This window comes from Neophocaena asiaeorientalis, unplaced genomic scaffold, assembly GCF_003031525.2.
Source record: "Neophocaena asiaeorientalis asiaeorientalis breed wild unplaced genomic scaffold, Neophocaena_asiaeorientalis_V1.1 scaffold138, whole genome shotgun sequence".
NCBI classification, from domain to species: domain Eukaryota; kingdom Metazoa; phylum Chordata; class Mammalia; order Artiodactyla; family Phocoenidae; genus Neophocaena; species Neophocaena asiaeorientalis.
Genome location: NW_020172632.1, coordinates 4,160,088 through 4,182,217, shown reverse-complemented (window position 1 = coordinate 4,182,217; position 22,130 = coordinate 4,160,088). Strand labels below are relative to the sequence as shown.

The 22,130-nt window shown below is 43.6% G+C and overlaps 1 protein-coding gene across 1 annotated transcript in view; it reads left to right on the top strand.

The window, feature by feature from the left end:
* LOC112395837 (calreticulin-like) overlaps nt 1-21,046 on the top strand; it is a 34,200-nt gene extending 13,154 nt beyond the window's left edge. Inside the window, 9 exon segments of the mRNA XM_024739249.1 lie at nt 2,411-2,445; nt 2,447-2,618; nt 5,869-5,963; nt 7,182-7,391; nt 9,856-9,887; nt 9,889-9,961; nt 11,090-11,233; nt 15,301-15,393; nt 20,756-21,046. Coding sequence (XP_024595017.1) covers nt 2,411-2,445; nt 2,447-2,618; nt 5,869-5,963; nt 7,182-7,391; nt 9,856-9,887; nt 9,889-9,961; nt 11,090-11,233; nt 15,301-15,393; nt 20,756-21,046 — 1,145 coding nt within the window.
* The last annotated feature ends 1,084 nt before the right edge of the window (nt 21,047-22,130 follow it).

Below are 22,130 nucleotides of genomic sequence, written 5' to 3'. Positions count from 1 at the left end.
TTAATTATTGGCTGCACTGGGTCTTCGTTGCTGCCCACGGGCTTTCTCTAGTTGCGGTGAGCGGGGGCTACTCTTCCTTGCGGTGCTCGGGCTTCTCACTGTGGTGGCTTCTTTCGTTGCCGACCGCTGGTCCTAGGCGCACGGGCTTCACTAGTTGTGGCACATGGGCTCAGTAGTTGTGGCTCGCAGGCTCTAGAGCACAGGCTCAGTAGTTGTGGCACATGGGCTTAGTTGCTTCACGGCATGTGGAATCTTCCCAGACCAGGGCTTGAACCTGTGTCCCCTGCATTGGCAGGCGGATTCTTAACCACTGCACCACCAGGGAAGTCCTCTACTCTCAGTTTGATTTCTTGGTTGTTGCTCCCCACACCTCATCCTACTCAGGTTCATTAGGTACCTCCTGGTTTTCTAAAAGTGTTCTGGGTACAAATGAGGCTCCGGGGCATCCGTGTGTGTGTGGGGGGGAAATCACATGGTTACACAGCTAAGTTTGGTAGAGTGGAAATTCAAGACTTAGTTTTCTACCTGTGGGTTCAGTGCTCTTTCCTTTGTGCCCACTCCTCCCTCCATGAAGTCTTCTCTGGCTATTCTAGCCTCCCTTGAGGTCTTTGGGGAAATAAGCATGCTCTTTAAAATATAGACAGCTCCTAATGTAATATTAGACATGAAAGTGCTTAAAGCACAGAGCCTGGTGTGCAATAAATGCTCAAGAGACACCTGAATCAGCACCTGTGATCCTTCTGAGCAACTTAACGCATATTTATTGAGCATTTCCTCTATGCCAGATCTTTTTTTTTTTTTTCGCCATGCCACGTGGCTTGTGGGATCTTAGTTCCCCGACCAGGGATCGAACCCAAGCCCTTGGCAGTAAATGCACAGAGTCCTAACCACTGGACTGCCAGGGAATTCCCCTTAGATCTTTATATTAAAGATGCCCCTGCTCTTCAGGAGCTTAAAAATTATTCAAAGAGACTGAAATAAACTTAATTGCAACATAATGTGACCCAATGAAGTACAAAGAGCTGTGGGATCATGAAGGAAGGACCCTCACCAAGCATGAATAATGATAGTCCCTTGCATTTTATATTGACAGTTTACAAAGTGCTGCTCACATCTCTTACCCATTTAACTTTCACGGGAACCCTCTGGGGTATGATTAATTATCCACATTTTGCTGATGAGGAAGCTAAGACTCAGAGAATTAAAGTGACAGAGTCATAACCAGAAAGCTGGGCAGCAGCTTAAAATAATGAAAAGACCACTAGCCTGGAAGTCTGGACATTTGGCTTGTGTGTCTGTCACTTGTGACTATATGATCTTAGATAAGTAACTTTCCCTCTCTGGGTCTTGGTTTTGTCACCTGTAAAGTAATGTAGTTAGACTAGAAAGGCTCTAAGACCCCTTACAGCTCTGATATTCTCTGGACGAGGAGATAAAGTCTCGGGTTGGGGGCTCTGGAATTAGATAGATGGGTTGTGTGATTCTGGACAAGTGAAATAGCCTCAATGATTTCATGATAAAGTGGAGATATTAGTAGGGTCCACCTCATAGGGTTTTTATGAGGATTAAGACTAGTAATACACATGAATGAAACATATTGCCTGGTAAAGAGGAAGTGTTCAACAAATGTTAGCAACAATTATTACTTATTCTAAGAGTCTGTGCTGGGCCTCTTCCTACCACAGCAGTTGTGCACGACAGAGCCTGATTCTGGCCACCCATGGGGTCTTAATAGAAATAGAGCTTGTTTTGTAAAGCTTCAGAATAGTATTTAAGTATCTCTTGAAATTCAGAGACAGTATGGTATAAGAGAAAGAAAAAATCAGTCAAACATGTCATAAAAATCCCAGTTTAGGGGACTTCCCTGGTGGTCCAGTGGCTAAGATTCTGCGGTCCCAATGCAGGGGCCCTGGTTCGATACCTAGTCAGGGAACTAGATCCCACATGCTGCAACTAAGAGTTCGCCTGCCGCAACTAAAAGATCACACATGCCACAACTTAAGATCCCTTGTGCTGCAACGAAGATCTCACATGAGGAAACGAAGATCCCCTGTGCCATGACAAAGACCTGGTACAGCCAAATATATGAATAAATAAATAAATATTAAAAAAAATAAAGTGGGTGCATTTAAAAAAAATATCCCAGTTTAGTTCCTTACCAGCCTTGTGGCCCTAGGCAGGTCACTTCACCTCCCCATGACTCAGACTCCTAATTTGTAAAAGTGAAGATAGTACCAATTTTGCAGGCTTGCTCTGAGGCTTGAATAAGATTATGTGTGTAAAGCATCCAGGACGTCACCTGGCACGCAGTTGGTAAGAATGTAGCAGAGATTGGTGAGACCAAGTGCTAGGTTTCTCTGACTGCTCTTAGGGTATTTAAATCTAGAGATTCTGTGCTCTCTGCTCTCAGGTCTCCAGACCAGTAAAGATGCCAAGTTTTATGCCCCTCTCCACCAGGTTCAAGAAGCCATTCAGCAATGAGAATGAGACCTTGGTGGTTCAGTTTTCAGTAAAACACAAGCAAGGCACCCATTGCGGTGGTGGGTTCGTGAAACTCTTTCCTGACACCCTGAACCAGGAGGATATGCATTCAGAATCTGAGTATTACATCATGTTTGGTAAGCTCTCTGATAGCAGTCGCTGTCAGCCCTGTGAGGTCTTAATGAGAACCACTGTAGTTGTAGAAAAGGCTCAGATGGAAATTTATTTTTTAAAAAATTTATTGTATTGAAGTATAGTTGATTTACCATGTGTTAATTTCTGTTGTACAGCAAAATGATTCAGTTATATATATACAGTTTTTATACACACATACTAACATACACATTCTTTTTCATATTCTTTGGAACAGGAAATTTCTAATGTGATAGGTCCACCTCCCTCTGTGGTAAGACTCTTAGAAGACCTGAGAAAAGCAACTCTAAACCTAAATGTTAATATAGAGGTGAAGAGTCACATGGTATTAACAAGGCTACAGTACAGAGAGACACTTTCCATTTCTAAGAGAAAAGGAAAGGGATCAGAAACTGTGTAGATACCCTCAAATATACCTATTACAATAAGGCTTTGTGCTCTGAAGGAGGTTCCTGCCCTCAGGGAGAGAAAGGCACAGAAGGTTAGGGAAATCACCTTTATCCAACATCTGTAGTGCATCCAGTGTTGCATCTGTAACCTCAGTATACTGGCCCTCCTTGGGGCAGTCCAGCTCTTACTTAGCTCAGTTTCAACGTGGTTGATATTTAAAGAAACAACGGCAACTAATCCAACTCCCAAATCATTGGTGAAGAATGTGGATTTTACTGAAGGTTTTTACAAATTCAGAGGAAAGGGTTAAACTACACATCATAAACCAACATTTCCTTAAAATTCTCTCTATTTTTTCTTTTCCCAGGGAACTCCAGATCTCTCTCTTGCCCTCGCCAAAATCCTCCTCTTCATCCTTTTTCTGTCTGAATCCCTTCTCCCTCAACTCTCTTTCTTATCTTTCAATTTCTTTCTTATTTTTCTTTTTTTTTTGCGATACGCGGGCCTCTCACTGTTGTGGCCTCTCCCGCTGCGGAGCACAGGCTCCAGACATGCAGGCTCAGCGGCCATGGCCTACGGGCCCAGCCGCTCCACGGCATGTGGGATCCTCCCGGACCAGGGCACGAACTCGTGTCCCCTGCATTGGCAGGCGGACCCTCAACCATTGCGCCACCAGGGAAGCCCTCTTTCTTATTTTTCAATCCCTTTCTTAGGTAGACCAATAAAGCACTATGGGGGTCTAAAACATGAGTCTGCCCATCTCTATTTTTTTCAGAATCTACCCTTCTCACAAGGCACTTATATCTGTAACGTACATGGTAGTTGTAGTAGGGAAATTGGAAATAGGTTTTTTTAATGTGATTTTTTTCCCTTTCAAATTATTTACTTGATGCTCAAACAACCCAACAAGTTTGGGCTATTATCATCTCCATTTTACAGATGAGAAAACAAAAGCAAGAAATTTGCCCAAGATGAGTAAGTTGGAAGTCAGATTTTGAACCCAGTCTGTCTGGCTGTAAAGCCTGGGCTTTTCTACTCTACCCTCTTGCCTTCTGCTTGGTGTGGACACAGGCATATGAATCATTTTTTTTTTTTTTTTTTTTTTTTTGCGGTACGCGGGCCTCTCACTGTTGTGGCCTCTCCCGTTGCGGAGCACAGGCTCCGGACGCGCAGGCTCAGCGGCCATGGCTCACGGGCCCAGCCGCTCCGCAGCACGTGGGATCTTCCCGGACCGGGTCACGAACCCGTGTCCCCCGCATCGGCAGGCGGACTCTCAACCACTGCGCCACCAGGGAAGCCCATGAATCATTTTTTAAAAGGCAGAATGAAGACATATTTTTAAAAAGGTATTGATGAGGAGTTATGAGATCACAAAAGATGACATGTCCACCTGGGGGCTTTTTGGAGAAGGTATTAATTATTCTTTGAAGAATGAGTTAGATTTTAATAAGCAGAAAAGGAGAGAGAGGAAATGTAATTTGGGCATAGGAAACTGTGTGTACAAAAGCTCAGAGACGTGAAATTCAAATGCAAGTAGGAAAACGATGAGACCAGTGTAGCTAGAGCACACTGAGTGTGTGTGTGTGTGTGTGTGTGTGTGTGTGTGTGTGTGTGTGGTGCACGCAGGCACATATTTAGGATAGTCAGAGAGCAATAGCATGGGAAATTAGGTAGAAAAACTAGGTTAAAACCTATTCTTGGTGGGACCTTACTGGTGGCACGGTGGTTAAGAATCCACCGGCCAATGCAGGGGACACAGGTTTGAGCCCCTGTCTGAGAAGATTCCACATGCCTCAGAGCAACTAAGCCCATGTGCCACAACTACTGAGCCTGCGCTCTAGAGCCAGCGAGCCACACTACTGAGCCCATGTGCCACAACTACTGAAGCCCATGTGCCTAGAACCCATGGTCTGCCACAAGAGAAGCCACCACAGTGAGAAGCCCACGCACTGCAACGAAGAGTAGCCCCCCGTCGCTGCAACTAGAGAAAGCCCGCGTGCAGCAACGAAGACCCAATGCAGCCAAAAATAAATAAAAATAAATAAATAACTAAATTTATATTTTAAAAAAACCCCTATTCTTGGGCCTTTTCCAGGTTAAGCTCTCTGGACTCACAAATCAACAGTTTCCTCTAAAGCTTTCACAAAGCAGGAAGAGCCCCAGGCTCTGTTTCTAGTTAGGCTTGCGTTTAAAGCCCAGCAATGCTACTTATTAGCTGTTTGAACTTCTGCAAGTTGCTTAACTTTTCTGGGCCACAATTTTCCCAACTAAAAGTGGAGATAGTAATACCTCCTTGTGAGAATTAAATGACGTGGTATTAAGTGCCTGGCACAGGAGGGGCTTCCAGTTGGGTTTGGTCAATGGAATTCTGGCAGAAGATCACAGGGAGGGAGGAGAGTTGTGTCCCTTGACTGAAGGTCACAGCTTATCTCCTGGCTGCCCTCTCTACTGAACTCCTTTTTTTTCTGGGCTTTGGTAACTGCCCCTTCTCCTAGCCCCTTCAAGCTTAGGGTTGGGAATAGCCTGGAGCATAGCATTATTCCTTATATTTTCTCAATGTCCTGCCCCCACAATTTACAATAGTCCCTTTACGCAGGTTCAATCCCTCATTGGGGAACTAAGATCTCGAATGCCTCATGGTGTGGCCAAAAACAAAAACAAACAAACAAAAACAGAAAAAACCTGAAACAAAACAAAGAATTAAAATAGTCCCTTTATTAAATTTTCCTCAAATAATCCTAAATTTGTGTGTGCTATCTCTTTCCTGCTATGTCTGTCTTAGCCACAAAACAGGCAAACTGCCTAAAAGTGATGTAAATTCATGTATTGGGATTTAATTTCCAGGCCCTGACATCTGTGGCTTTGGCAACAACAAAGTACAAGTCATCCCTCATTATCAAGGGAGATACCATGAGAACAACAAGACCATCAAGCACAGGGTGAGTGTGAGGGCTGGTCTTCAGCCTAGGGGGAAGGATAACCATTTTGCATTTGTTATCTCATTTAATCCTTACAACACCCCTGTAAATTAAGTACTATCATCTCCATTTTGCAGATTAGAAAATAGACCCAGAGAAGTGCTGTAAATTACAGGATATCACATAGAAGCAATTGGTCTGAAAGCCTAGGAAGTCATGTAAGCTTATCTCTTGGAACAATGCTTGCCAAGGCCCACTTCCCCACTGCTAGATATTGGAAGAGACGGGGAAGATGGGGAGTGCTGGACTTAGAAATGGGTGGTGAGTTTACCTTAGTAACATCAGGGTTAGAGAGATCTAGGTTGGCTGGAGGATAATAGCTGGATTTCATCAGCCACTCAACAGGAAATCACTGAATGCCATCTCTGTGCTGGGCCTTGGGCTGGGGATAGAGTGAGCCAGGCATGGCTTCTAATCTCTCAAAACTCAGAGTCCAGTATAGGTAAGAGTCAAGCAAAGGAGAATGACTACCTAGTCTGATTGGGGTCTGTGAGAGCACAGAGGAGACCCCAACCTGGTGCCTTAGGAAATGCTTCAGAGAAGCACAAAGAAGGTTTCTACTGTGCTGAGTTTTGAATGATGAGCATGAATTGGTCTTGTAAAGGAAGGTGACAATTTTAGGGAGGATTGAGTTACTAGAAGAGGTAATCACATGAGAAAAGTCAAGGAGACTTGATAAAGAGTAGCACCGCAAGAAGTTTGGCACAAGTAGAGCACAGGGGAGAGGCAGAGACTGAGTCTAGAGAAGGCCCTAGGTCCTGGGTCATTGGAGAACTTATGTTTGGGGCAAAGTCCTTCCCTAGCAGGACTGTGCATACAGGGACTCCCTGGATCCTGCTCAGGGTAGGCATTGTGCTGGGACCTGCAGATACAACAGAGTCAGAAACGATCCCTGCAGTTGAGAAGCTCAGAGTCTAGTGGGACAGACAGAAAAACAGACAAGATCAAAGAATGACCAGAGCTGTGATGAAGGGAAGGATGGGAACTAGGTGAGACCAGAGGAGTGTGTACTCAGGAGAATGAGACCCAAAGTCTCTTTTGGGTTAACCAGAGAATGTGGTAAAGTGTGTTTGTGACTATGAGGGAAGTGGCATTTAGGAACTGAGGGTCTGTTTTAGATGGTGCATTTAATGCTTGAGGTCCAACAGAGGACTGAAATATTCCTCGTTCCCTTTCTAGATCAATAAAGACACTCACCTGTACGCTCTGATTATTCGCCCCAATGCTACTTATGAGGTCAAAATTGACAACCGGCAAGTAGCAGCTGAGGACCTGGAGGACGACTGGGACTTCTTGACTCCCAGGAAGATAAAAGCTCCCTATGCCAGGAAACCAAGGAAATGGGATGAATGCCTACAAATAGAGGATCCTGAAGATAGGAAACCTGTGGTGAGGTGTTTCGCTGGGAAGCGGGAGGGGATCTTAGCTGTGGGGATGGGCAAAGGAAGCTAGGAACAATGGAGCAGAAACGGGGAGCATCTTTCCCTCAAGGAGGTGTCCAGCTAAATATTGGTATCCAGAGAGGCATGGAGGGAAGAGGGAAGTACCTCACATTTATTGAGGATTTACTGCCCCTGTTAGCAGCCTCTATGAGGACAAGGAAAGTGATGCTTAAAAAATGAAGTGACTGGGCTTCCCTGGTGGCGCAGTGGTTGAGAGGCCGCCTGCCGATGCAGGGGACATGGGTTCGTGCCCCGGTCCGGGAAGATCCCACATGCCGTGGAGCGGCTGGGCCCGTGAGCCATGGCCGCTGGGCCTGCGCGTCCGGAGCCTGTGCTCCGCAACGGGAGGGGCCACAACAGTGAGAGGCCCGCATACCGCAAAAAAAAAAAAAAAAAAAAAAAAAAAATGAAGTGACTTGCCCAGGCACACATATATTAGAACCAACATTTGAACCTGGATCTCTTTGATTCCAAAGTTATTGATATGGGAAACATGTGGAACATACTCACTGGTTCATTATCATTCACTGGAAAGCTGTACTGGATACAGCTATGAATAGAACAATCCAGGGACTGAAAATCCTCCTGGGACTCAGAATCTAGTGAGGGATACAGACAAGTACATAGATGCATGTCACATTGTGTAATTAATGGTGAGAGTCAGGGAAGCCAAATCCTGTGGGAGCCCCAAACAGGCTCCTAACTCAGGCAGAGTTGGGGTGCAGGTGGTGTTCTGGGAAGGAGGAGGCATGCTTCAGTGATTTGGTTAACCTAGGGATTGGAAACATAGACTTTGGGGTCAGACAGATATGGTTTGTATCCGAGCTCCACCATTTACTAACTGCAAAACCCCACCTATAAGCAGTTAGACCTTGGGCAAGGAATATAACTGCTGTGAAATTTCACAAACAGGGATTATTATAATACCTATATGTGAAGGTTGTTGTGACGATTAAATGAGCTAATATACATAATTTAATGTCTGGTACATAATAAGTTCTTAATACATGGCATTTATGTGTTAATCATGTACTGAATGTCAAACAGTAAATTCATTACAGCAAGGGAAATTGAGTTGGAGGAAAAATATTCCAGACCCTGAGAACAGCAGGAGTTCTCAGGCACATCAGTTAAGTGGAAAGTAACATGGTTATGTAAAGAACTGAAAACAGCAGTTTAGTATTTTAGGAGCATAAAGTTCAAGGTGGAGAGTGATGGAAGATGAGTTGGAATGGTCTGTTGGAGCCAGGTCATGGAGGGCCTCACCTGCCGGGCTGCTGCTCCTGAGGTCAGAGCAGATTCACCCTCATGCAGAGGAGATGCTCAGGGTTCAGCAAGGAGCAGCACGGCACCCAGCAACTGGAATCCATTCTGTAAGGAGAGGCCTGTAGAGAGGTGGGCAGTGGCCCAGCCGTGTGTAGGGAGATTCAATGGGCTCCAAACCCAGGGAGAGGGAGGTGTAGTCAGAGAATTAAGGCAGATGATCAAGCAGTGTCTGGATCTTCAGCACCCTGGGAGAATTAGGGACTAGTTTACTTCTAGACCCAGCAGGCAGGCTCAGGGCAGCAAGCCTAACCATAGACTCTCCCTCCTGGTGTGGACCATGCACCTGATGTAGTCAGGGTTGGATCAAGGCCTGGGGGAGAGGGGAGAGGCTGCAGGCCTCTATGCTCCCTGTTGAGTAGACCCGGAGAAGGTGGAGACTACTTAGATAGGCTGGGCGCTATCAAGTCTACAGCCCCCAGGAGAGGATGCTGACTGTTAATGTCTCAGGAACCACAAAACAGCTGAGGCATCCCAGGAACTAGGGAACTTCATGCTACTGAATGACTGTGAGTCTAGTGGGCTTGGCAGCAAAGCCTTTAGTAAATCTGGGAAGTGGTCAGCACCAAGGTGAACTGCCAGGTAGATAGAGCAAAACTTTGGAGGCTCCAGAGCAGAAGAAATATGAACGTTAGGACAGGCCATGACTTGGAGCTCTGTTTTAGGAAATAGAAGGGACTTGGGGTACAAGGGAGGACTGATACAGATCTGGGAGCATGCTGGGGTACAAGGCAGGTCACTAAGAGAGGCCTTCAGGAAGAGGAACTCAGACTAGAAGACTTGTTCTGACAATCGGGGCACAAAACTGGGGAAGGGAGAGGGCCAGGATAAGGGAAATTCCCATCTTATTTGAGCTTAAAGTAGTCAAGGTCAGAAGGATAGAGAATATGAGGAGGCACTGGAGTTGCTTAAAGGCTTTTTCTCTGCTGTATGTTTTGGATTTGTTTGCAGAGCCCTGAGCTGGGCTTTCACAGGGGTGAGGACAGGAGAGCGGCAGGGGTAGGGCGCTAGGTCCAACCCTACTGTACTCTGTACCCGTTTCATACCGGCCCACCCATCTGCACTCATGGAGGAACATTTTGTTTTAGGACTGGGAAGACTTCGAATACATCCCAGACCCAGAAGCCAGACGACTGGAATGAGGCAATGAATGGGGAGTGGGAAGGGCCCCTGATACCAAACCTGAAGTATAAGGTGAGGGGGTCTCTCCTGCCAATCAGTATGAGAAATAAGAGAGAAAAGATGTAAATTTTAATCTACAGAGCAGAAACTCTGAGATCCTGTGGTCATCTTCCTCCTTTCCCCTTCTCCATAAGATTGTAGCCTCATTTGGGCCATGTTCTCAGGGCTGTGCCTATCTGGGAGAAGGTGGTCAAGGTTGATGCTGGGAGGCAGAGGTCCAGGGAGCCCTAGGCAAGGGATTTGTCCGGAGTGGTGGAAATCAGTCAAAGGAACATGATCAAAACAGGAAATGGGTCTGGGGTCAGGAACCGGAAGTCTCAGAAGTGGTCCAGAAAGGGGAAGGGTAGGACATAAATGAGCCAGGCATGTTGGGGGAGGGTGAGGGAACTTCTTTTTAAGGCTAAGTCCTGACCTCATGTCAGAAATGAGAGGGAACTAAAGGAATCAACTGTCAAATGCTCCAGACTGAAACAAACATTGTTTTATTTGGTCACAGTTTCCTACACCGCACACCAGGAAGAGAATGGCCCCAAGTCCAGAGTCCTTAGATGGTGGTTCCCTGTGAAGCTACATTTTCTTAACATCATGAACAAACTTATGCAGAGAGCTGGGACCAGGCTCAGAATGGGTCTCTGCTACCTTGTTCATATCCCTCTGTGTAGAAAGGGGGAACCTGGTGGCGCAGTGGTTGAGAATCTGCCTGCTAATGCAGGGGACACGGGTTCGAGCCCTGGTCTGGGAGGATCCCACATGCTGCAGAGCGGCTGGGCCCCTGAGGCACAACTACTGGGCCTGCGTGTCTGGAGCCTGTGCTGAGCAACAAGAGAGGCTGCGATAGTGAGAGGCCCGCACACTGCGATGAAGAGTGGACCCCGCTTGCCACAACTAGAGAAAGCCCTCGCACAGAAACAAAGACCCAACACAGCAAAAATTAATTAATAAACTCCTACTCCCAACATCTTCTTTAAAAAAAAAAAGAAAGGGGAACCTGGAAGAGTCTTGTGCATTAGCTCAAAGAAAGGGAGAGAAGCTCAAGGAATCCTGCTCTGAATCCTTATGCCTAATTGATTAATCTTTCTGATTGCATGAGAAGAATGGAAAAATACTAATGCCATGTTCACTCTTTGGTGCTTTGCTTAGGGACAATGTAAACCTCGGATCATTCACAATCTCAGTTACCAGGGGGAGTGGATTCATCCAGAAATAGACAACCGTGAATATAAGCCCGACCCAGCCATTTGTCACTATTATAACATTTGTGTCCTTGGCCTGGACCTTTGGCGGGTAAATCTCTCTGGGCTCAGAGCCAGGGAAGAACAGTCCCTCTAAAGATTCCACAAAATAGAAAGAGCTTCAGGCTGGAAATGACAAAACTTGAGTGAGTCTTGACCTTTCTAAACCTCAAACTGTTCCTCTTTAAAATGGGATTAATTATATTCATCCTAATAATTATAATAGCTAAAATTTATTGAGTCTCTACCATGTACCAAGCACTATTTCAGAGACTTTGCAAGTGCCATTTAACTCTCACTATGAAATCTCCTACTTCTAAATGTGAAAACTGACGTTCAGCAAAGCTAGCTAACTTGCCTGAAGACACATCTGGTAAGCAGAAAAGCTGGAATTTGAATGCAGGCCTTTCTGAGGCTAGATTCAGTGTTCCAATACTTTATACTTCTAGGCCGGTCCTATGTAAATCTTGGGGTAGTTCTGGAAATAAAAGGGAATCAGAGATGTGGTAAAGCTTTGAAATATTAAAATCCCCAGATAGATGTTGGGACTGATTGTCCCAGCCATGATGACAAATCCTGACCTAGCCTCCCTCTTCTCTGTCAGTTACCTTTCCTGGCTCTGATTTGAAGGAAGAGAGGAGGGCTCAGATACTCAGGCCTTCACAGAGTTGTTTTCTTCCAATGAGACCTGATGTTGAAAATGTGAGGATTCTTTCCCAGCTCAGGAGAAAGAGAGCACCTCAAGTGCCTGCCTCAGAGTGAAAGCTTTAGCCCAGGAGGCCTCTTGGAAACTGCAACCTATCAATACATAGTCTTGGAATTCCCTTGGAGAGGAAGGGGAAGTGAGCATTAATATCCCTTATTATTACCCTGTATTATGTTTGAGAGAATTGAGAATCAGAAATGTCACATGATGTGCCCAAGAGCACACAGCTAGTGCATGGGAGAGACAGGATTCAAAGGTCTGTCAGCCCGTAAAGTCCTTGTTTATTGATTACACCCACTGTACAATAGAGACTCTAGAAACTGCAGCCACTTATCCTTGGGTGTATCCTGGAATGTTTTACAGCCAGTGAAATCTCTGTCTCTGACCAGTGATTTCTACAGTTCAAGGCTGCTAAAGGTCTCTTGAACAGACACCCCCAATTTGAAGCTTTCTTGGTTTATTTGTTTACTTTGACTTTCTTGTTTTCCTGGCTCAGTGAGGCCAGCACACAAGTGTAAGGAGATGATGTATGTAAATTACCATGTGCATAGTAGGGGTTCAGGAGAGAAGGAAGAAGAGAGACATATGTCCTTCTTTTTTTCCTTTTTTATCTGAAGAATGTGGATACAGTTTGTACAAATTCCCATTGTTATCTCTTTTTTTTTTCAGTTGTCCCTTTTTAATAAATAATAGGAACTTTCTACATCTTGAAAAAATATGTGGTCATATTAATATGCCTAATCTGATTGTTTCCTTAAAATGCATTGGGTTTTTTTTTCCACTGAAAACATTAAGGCACACACTTTAAACAGTTTCTTTGTTCATATACAAAATTTAAAAATTATTTGACACTAATTGCTCTGAGTTCTATCTTCCTCCTCAAGTAGGCAAACCTTTCTATTTGAGAATTTAAACCATGCTGAAGGAGTGTTTCTCAAACTTTAACATGCGTATGAATCACTCAGATCTTAATAAAATGCAGATTCTGACCCAGCAGGTCTGGGACAAATCCTGAGAGACTACATTTCTGAAACTCCAGCATTATCTCTCTTTTTTTTTTTTTTTTTTTTTTTTTGTCTTGTGATACAGTTCTGTACAACACTGACATCACCCTTGCAGGCATCCTTTCCTTTTAAGTTCTAGTTGGGTCTGGCACTCCCAAGTCCTACTGCACCCTACCCACTCAGCCAAACCAACACATCCAGTTTATCACAGGGTCCCTGCACCTCACTGGAAAAGCCTAGAGGCTCTCAGCATAGAGATGGGCTGGAATTCTCTCACCTGCCCTGCACCAACCCAGGGTTCCAGATGCTCTGTGAGTCCATCGCCCTCTGCATCAGGTCCTAGCCTAGTAAGCTGCTTAATCTTCCTGCTTAGTCCCTGACCCATCCTGTTCTCTGTTCCTACACTCCCATACACAGTCCCTTTTCTTTTCTTTCCTTTTTTTTTCCTTAGGCAGAAGATACTGCATTCTTTCATCAGGACAGAGGCTAGGAGGAGATGGCAGTGAACAAGAAAATTCTTTCTCTTAGCTTTGGGACTCCTTATGATCTTTGAAGGAGTAGCGACACAAAATGCAATGAATATAGCCTAACAGCCATAATGCAAAGCAATTGACATTCCTTAGGTCATGTGGTCTGTGTCACAGGCCTGTGGGGCTGGAGGGTAGGGCTTATCATCTCCGTTTTACTGACCAGGAAGTGGAGGGCTTAGAGAGGTGACTTGACTTGTCAAGATCCCATAGCTAGTAAGTGCCCAAACCTATACTCTTTGCACTTTATGATTCAAGTGGGACATCACAGGAAACCAGGTAACTTTCAGTGAATTAACTTTTTAGGCTTTACAGTCTCACAAAGCTCTTTCTCACATATTCTTTTCTCCTGAGAACTGTAAGAAGAAAGCAGGGAAATTATATTTTCTTCCATTTTCCAGATAAAAACGTGGAGGCACAGAAGAGATATGAGTAAACCAAGGTCCCTCCACTAGTGAGTTGTAGGAAGCAGGACTGGGCCTCATGTCCTGATTCTCAGTTGGAGGCAGAGCCAGGAGTTTAGTGTAGGGGGGATGGGGGTAAGTGAGCACCAAAGAGAACAGGGGAGATTGGAAACATTTCTCCTGTGAGTAGAAAAAATGGAAGAGCCAAAAAATGAGCAGTTCCCTAACCAAGACTGCTGACAGCTCAAAAAGAAAAAAAAAAAAACAAAAAATAAATCCCAACTCACAAAAAGAAAAAAAATCCCGAAGAAAAAAATCATAAAGTTGCATAAGGAATTATTAGAACCAATTTTTTTAATGGCTCAGAAGAAATTAACGATCTTTATTCAAAGTGGCTATTTTGTCATTTATTTTTCTGCTGAAGGCAGGGTTGGGGGGATGATGTAAGCCAAATAAAAGTCTTTCTTATTTAAAAAAACCAAAACAAAACGAAACATTTTTCAAACCCTAGAGGAAGGACACATGATAACTCATGCCGCAAACTTTCTCGTGGTCACACAACGGCTCTCACACAATTAACTTGCTGATTTATTTAACATATAATGCTAAAGCAAAAAAATCCAGAATGACTCTCCTTTTGTTTCTTTTGAAACATATCCAGATAATGAAAAGTTATGATAATAACTATTATCATTTATCGAATGACCGTTATCTGCTAGACACTGTGCTTTACATATATTATTTCTAATGCTCATGACAACACTTCAAGTGAGTTAGTTTTAATACTTCACTTATGAGGGAATAGGCTCAGAGGAGTTGAGTAACTTCCTCAAAGTCACACAGCTAGTATGTGGTTGAGCTGGTCTGTCTGATTCCATGACTGCTGCTCTTTCTATTTTGTTCCTTTATCATTAATAAACACTGAAATTATTATATACCGTTGACTTGATTCATCCTTTTCTTTAATTGTAAATATTAAATATGTTATTTTAAGAAAATAGAGAAATATGGTAGAGAATCTAAATTATGCTTGCACTTCTTGTTGAACCTTTTCTTTTCCCCGTATTATTTTAGTTTTTCTGATTATATTGAGGAGAGAACCTTAAAAAGGACATCTATAAGTGGCAGCAGAGACTGTCAATCTGAGCTGGGGCAAGAGCCACTGGACAGCAATTTGGAGCCTAGCAGAATGATGAAAATTTCTTCACAACCCTCTGAAAGAGTGGTCACAGGCTTGGAGAACACAGAACCTTGGGAAACAGTAACGTAACTTCTTTCTAGAGCAGATCAGCTAAGGTGGTACAGCATTCTGGACCCTCTGTGCTCTTAATCATCTTTGTATTCCCTCACTCCACCTCAGTTATTGATTAAAATCTCTGGGTCTGTGGCCTGGGAATCTGCATTTAGCAAAGCTTCCAGTTGATTTTTTAAAGCCTTTTGACCTAGTTCTAATAATCCCATTGTTTTCATTTCAACAGGTGAAATCAGGCTGCATCTCTGACAATTTCCTTCTTACAAATAATGAAGAGTTTGCAGAAGAGGCTGGAAATAAGACCTGGGGAATAAGAAAAGTAAGATTTTCCTCCTTTGGATTTCCAGGTGTCTGACTCTTCAGTTGTGCACTGTTCTCTGCGTTTAAAAAATCAGTCTCACAGTCATTGTCTCATTTGCTGGTTAAATGGCCCCGAGAGGCAGGGTAAAGAACTTGTATTCATTGGACATCTACGACCTTGTACTTGACTCTATGACCACTTTCCAAAAGTCTTCCCATTAAGCCCTTAAAACAAACCAGCAAGACAGGTATTGTTATTCCCGTTTTTCAGATGTAGGAATTGAGATTCACAGAGTATAGACAAACTGTACAAGGTCACATGCAGCCTTTAACTTGTTGAGTTAGAATGCACTCTCCTTCTGTGTCACACTCCCTGCTCACAGTGTGGTGATCTAGAAGGGAGCCACTGAACCCATTTCTGATGGATGACTTGGAGAAGGAAGCAAGATGTTAGTGCTGTTTACCAGTTTCCCTGCTCTCCTAGAACTATTTTACGGGTGGAGTGAGACTTAGGACAATGGCTTCTTCTTGGTGCCACCCTTCATCCAGACCTCCTGGTTCTGGGCCATTCAAGCAGGTTTGTGGCCAATGCTTGATTACCCAAAAGGCAGGCAAGGCTCATGGTTAGAGCACCAGCAAAGCACAGGCATTAAAAAGAAATTTATTTATTTATTTATCTATATTTTTGGCTGTGTTGGGTCTTCTTTGCTGTGCGTGGCTTTCTCTAGTTGCAGCAAGCAGGGGCTACTCTTCGTTGCGGTGCTCGGGCTTCTCATTGCGGTGGCTTCTCTTGTTGAGGAGCATGGGCTCCAGGCACGCGGGTTTCAATAGTTGTGGCATGTGGGCTCAGTAGTTGTGGCTTGCGGGCTCTAGAGTGCAGGCTCAGTAGTTGTGGCACACGGGCTTAGTTGCTCGGTGGCAAATGGGATCTTCCCAGACCAGGGCTCGAACCCATGTCCCCTGCATTGGTAGGTGGATTCTTAACCACTGTGCCACCAGGGAAGTCCCAAAAAAGAAATTTCTGAGAGAACTTTGATACTTAGCATTTTCAAAGAAGCATTGACACAGTCATCATGGAAAAAATAAAAATTAGACTTTTTACACTTCTTAGTCTGGTTTTGTTTTGTTTTTACTTTGAGGTTATCATCTAATACTGTTATTTTTAAAATAGATTTTTTAATTTTATTTTTGTCTGCGTCGGGTCTTCATTGCTGCGCGTGGGCTTTCTCTAGTTGCGGCGAGCGGGGGCTGCTCTTTGTTGCAGTGCACGTGCTTCTCACTGAGGTGGCTTCTCTTGTTGCGGAGCACAGGCTCTAGGCGCGTGGGCTTCAATAGTTGTAGCACAGGGGCTCAGTAGTTGTGGCTCGTGGGCTCTAGAGTGCAGGCTCAGTAGCTGTGGCACGCAGGCTTAGTTGCTCCGCGTCATGTGGGATCTTCCTGGACCAGGGATCGAACCCGTGTTCCCTGCATTGGCAGGCGGATTCTTAACCTCTGCACCACCAGGGAAGTCCTCTAATATTGTTTTATTGAGGAAATGTTACATATTGGTCAAGAGCATGAGTTTTAGAGCTAGATTGCTTAGGTTCAAATCCAGGCTCCATTACTTACTAGCTGTACAACCTTGGTCAAGTTGTTTAACGTCTCTGATCTTCAGTCTCCTCATCTATAAATTGGGAACGATGATACCAATTATCTTTTAAGTTCCTGGCATATAGTAAGTGCTCAATACATGGTACTTATTATTATTAACCTAAATATTCACTTGGCAAATATTTGTTGAGTGCTTGTTCAAAGCACTGTTGTAGTTGTTAGAGATATACCAGTGAAATAAAACAGAGACGTTTCTGCCCTCATGGGGCTTACATTCAGTCAGGGGAGCCCAACAAGAAACATATAAAGAAGTAAATATATATGCATGAGATGGAGAGATAAACTACAGAGAACAATAAAGCAATAGAGAGGGCTGTCATCATGGGGGTTTTGCTCTTTGGTCAGGAGAGGCTTTGTTGAGTAAACAACATTTAAGAGACTTGGAGGAAGTAAGGAGCAAACCACGCAGATGTTTGGGAAGAAGAGCCTTCTGGTAGAGAGAACAGCAAATGCAAAGTCCCTGAAGTAGAAGCATAACTTGCTTGTCTAAGAAAGAGTAAGAAGTACAGTGTGACTAGAGCTGAGTGAGAAAGAATGAGAGTAGTTGGGGCCACTTCCCTGAGTAAAATGGGGAGCCATTGGAGCCATTTTTAGCAAAGGAGTGATATGAACTGGCTCATAGATTAAGATGTTACTCTGGCTGCTGCATTGCAAAAAGTCTATACGAATGAAAAAGGACTATAGGGGAACAAAGGCAGAAGCGAGTGGTAGTGGTGGAGGTAGAGGAATGCTCAGATTCTAGATCCATTTTGAAGGTTAAACTCAAAAGGGTGATGGATTAGATACAAAATATGGGTTGGAGTAAAGAGGGATGGCTCCAAGGTTTTTGACCCCAATGACCAGAAGGATGGAGTTATTGAGGATGAGCTTTGGGGCACCCCAATAGTTAGAGATCAGGGAGATAAAGTGGAACCAGCAAACAAAACAGAAAGGGTAGCCGGCGAGGTAGGAAGAGAACCAGGACATTATCCTGTTGGCCAAGTGAAGAAAGTATTTTAAGGGGGAAAGGAGTGATCAATTGTATTGAGTGATCAAGAAAGATGAGGACTGAGAATGGACCACTGAATTTAATAACATGGGGTTCATTGGTGACTCTGACAAGAGCAGTTTCAGTGCGACGTATAGGGGAAAAAATGGGTCCAAGAAAGAATGGAAGGAGCAAAACTAGAGACAGCAAGTATAAGCTAGTCTTTTGTGGAGTTTTGCTGTAATAAGTATAGAGAGAATAGGGTGGTAGGTAAAGGGAAATGTTGGTCAAGAATTTTTTTTATATACAGTAGATCTTCCTGCCTGCTTGTATGTTAATGGGAATGATACAATAAAGAGAAAAAACAATATAGGAGAGAAAGAGGAGAATTTCTAGAACACTGTTTTTGAGAATATGAGAGTGGATGACATCTAGTGCCCAAGAAGATGGGTTGGCTTTCCATAGGAATATGGATATTTTATCCATAATCACAGGAATAAAGAATGACTATATAAGAATAAATACAGGCAGATGGGTAGATTTGGTGGTGGGTGTATATGTAGTTGTATTCTCTGGGAAGCAGACAACAAGATGGTGTTAGAAATGTAGGCGATTTATTGGGGGTAATGCCTGGGAAAGATGAAGGGTAGAGGGTGCAGGAATAGGTACCTGTGAAAGGAGAGAGGAAAAGGAGAATTGGGTAGGAATTATAGTCAAGTGCAGTGCAGCTCTGAGAAAGTCTTGCTAGCCCAACATTGCTCCAGGGGAAAAGGAGAAGGAGAGTGAACCAACCACAGAAATATAATAGGCTCATCAGTTAGCATTAAGGGCTCACTTGAGTTTAGTTTTTGGTTTTTTTTTTTTTTTTTTTTTTTTTTGGCGGTACACGGGCCTCTCACTGTTGTGGCCTCTCCCGTTGTGCAGCACAGGCTCCGGACACGCAGGCTCAGCGGCCATGGCTCACGGGCCCAGCCGCTCCACGGCATGTGGGATCTTCCCGGACCGGGGCACGAATCTGTGTCCCCTGCATTGGCAGGCAGACTCTCAACCACTGCGCCACCAGGGAAGCCCCATGGTTTTTTTTTTTAATTGTCAAATGTCTTGGCATTAAAAAAAATTTTTTTTATATTGGACTATAGTTAATTTTTGAGTTTAGTTTTAATGAGTTTAAAATGAGAACAATCTGTTTTTACTATTTTCTCTAGCCATTTTCTCTGCTTAGGTGCAGGCCTGGCAAGTTGGATTTAACCAGATTTGAAGATTTGCCCAACTAAGGGAGGGAAGGGCAAAGGAGTTGAGGATGTTTGGAAGAGAGCAATCACATAAAAATAGAGAAAGCAGGAAAGGGAAGATATAAGTTGGTTGAGGTCTAATGAAAAGGAAATGGTTTAACATGTTGTTATAGGTCCAGGTGGGCTTGAGGAGTTGGTAGAGTTGGTCTTTTGTTGCCTTTGGCAAGAACTGTTTTGGTAAGGATCGGAGGTTGGGAACAGATCAGTGAGTAGAGCAGCGAGAGGGAAGTGAAGAAATAGAGACATTAACTGTAGCCAGTGCTTCCCAGGCATAAGAAAATGAAGGCCTGATTGAAAGAGAGAATGTGGGAATAACGTGGGAAACACAAGATGTCAAGCACTTGCTCCCGCTAGGATTGTTGAAGGCCCTATCCTACTGGGCATGCAGGTTCTCAATCTAGCTTTGTCCCCCAGGTCTGGGTAGAAGACCACCAGATTCTCTAGGTGAGGATTAAAGCCCTAGAGGAGTTTAGACTGTGTCTTTTTTTTTTTTTTTAAATTCTTGGCTGCATTGGTTCTTCGTTGCTGCACGTGTGCTTTCTCTAGCTGCGGCGAGTGGGGGATACCCTTCATTGTGGTGCGCAGGCTTCTCATTGCAGTGCCTTCTCTTGTTGCAGAGCATGGGGTCCAGGCACGTGGGCTTCAGTAGTTGTGGCACAAGGGCTCAGTAGTTGTGGTTCGTGGGCTCTAAAGCTCAAGCTCAGTAGTTGTGGTGCACAGGCTTATTTGCTCCACGGCATGTGGGATCTTCCCAGACTAGGGCTCGAACCCATGTCCCCTGCATTGGCAGGTGGATTCTTAACCACTGTGTCACCAGGGAAGTCCCAAGGACAGTGTCCTTTCTTTAAGGCCCCTCTGAGTAGTAAAATTTATGAAGACAGCTCTAAGGATCAAATTCTAGCACCTGGATGAACACATTAGAGAACTCAGAAGTCCCGTTTCTGACTGCAAACTTGTACTGGCTACAGTTCAAAAGCAAATTCAAAGAGTTCCATAAAGGTTGTTTTACTGTGATATAGCAGAAAGAGGACCAGACTTGGAACCAGAAAACATGGTTTCTAATTCTAGTTCTACCACTCACTAGCTATATAGCTTGGGGAACTGATTTAATCAGTCTGAATCTCGTATTCCTCATCTAGAAGGTGGGAGCAGTAACACCTCATACACTGCTGTAAGGAATAGAAATAATGTGTGTAGACTGTCTCATACCATGCTTAGCAATACTGTAGGCATTCAGTAGATGTTTGTTGAATCTGAACCAATTTTATTTATGAACAAATTACACACACACACACACACACACACACACACACACACACTTCTCTCCACCCCACACATAATGAAAATTTATAGGTAAATAAACACCATACCAGAAATCTTTAAGAGTGTGGGAAGATGCCAGACATTTCTAAAGTGAGTTATTTTTGTTTATACCATCTGTAAATTATTTTGAAATTCCACACTCTAAACAGGACATAGAGAAGCAATGGAGAGAACTGTACAAAGAAATGGAAAAAAGAAAACAGGAAAAAGAGGCCAAGAAGAAAAAGGAAAAGGAGGAAGAAAGGGAAGATGACATCTGGGGAATTGAAGAGGGAAGTGAAGAGGATTCTGCTGAGGACCCAGGAAATTACAGGCAGCTGAAGGAAGATGATGATGAAAGAGCATTTCTGGGTAAAAATGTAGAAGTCCATGTTGATCAGAGGATGAACTATAACTGGGTAACAAGTGGTTACTACTCAGAGGCAAATGATGTTGCTTAAAAGGTAGAATGTTCATGGTTTGGCAAAGTCTGGGGAGCAAAATTACTTGCTCTCTCTGAATGAACATTGAATTTGGATTTCTATATCCCATCTCCTTTGCTCTGTATGACCTTGGGAAAGTCCCATCACTTCTTGAGGCTTCTCTTGTCAATGGAAAGGGAGTGATAATTCCTGTTTCATGAGGCTGCTGTAAGGATTAAATTAGCTATGTGTGCAAAGTGCCTGATATAAAAAGACAGTCAACAAATAGTAGCTATTACTACTTACCATTATCATGGTATTTATAAAATAATTGACAGTAAAAAAGCCTCTGTATAAACCTGAGCCTCACTTTCAACTTATTCCAGTATATCCAGTGATGTTATTACAGATGTAAATCTGTATTATTTAGTATTTACTGAGCAGTTCTGATAGCCGTATTTGTGGGCGATAATGCTTGATGTTTTCTTCTTGCAGGTGTATCAAGCACTTAAAAACAAAATCAGACTTCCTCCTAACATAAACAAAGATACTTTGTGAAACTCCTTTTGCTTCTCTGCTGTTTTGTGCAGTAGTTTTTAATTAATTATTACTTGTTTGCAGGTTTGCTGGTTTTATAGTTATCCTTTCTGTACCATCGGCTCACTATATTATTATATGCATTCACATAGCTCTTTACAGATCACAAAGCATTTTCCTATAAATTTGAGCAACTGCTGCAATGTGCTCATTTAATCCTCAGAACAGCCATTGTAGAGGATACCATTATTATCTTCCTTTTACAGACGCAGAAACTGCTAAAAGGAGGCAAGTCACTTGCTCAGGGTCAAATAACCAGTAAGGGGCGGGACCCGTATCTGATCTCAAGTTTGTCTGGTTCCAAAGATTATCCTTCCATTGCATTAGGCTGTTTGTTGAATGAGTGAGTAAATATCTATTACGACTGAGTACAGATAGTAGGCAAGTCTCACATGGAAAAAATACCCTTTTAACAAAAATAATCATAAAGTAATTTTCCTCTTTTAAACATTTTCTCAAAAAATAAACATACAAACAAGTTGCTGCACAAAGTGTGACAGCCTTTTCATAAGAAGCTAATGTGGCT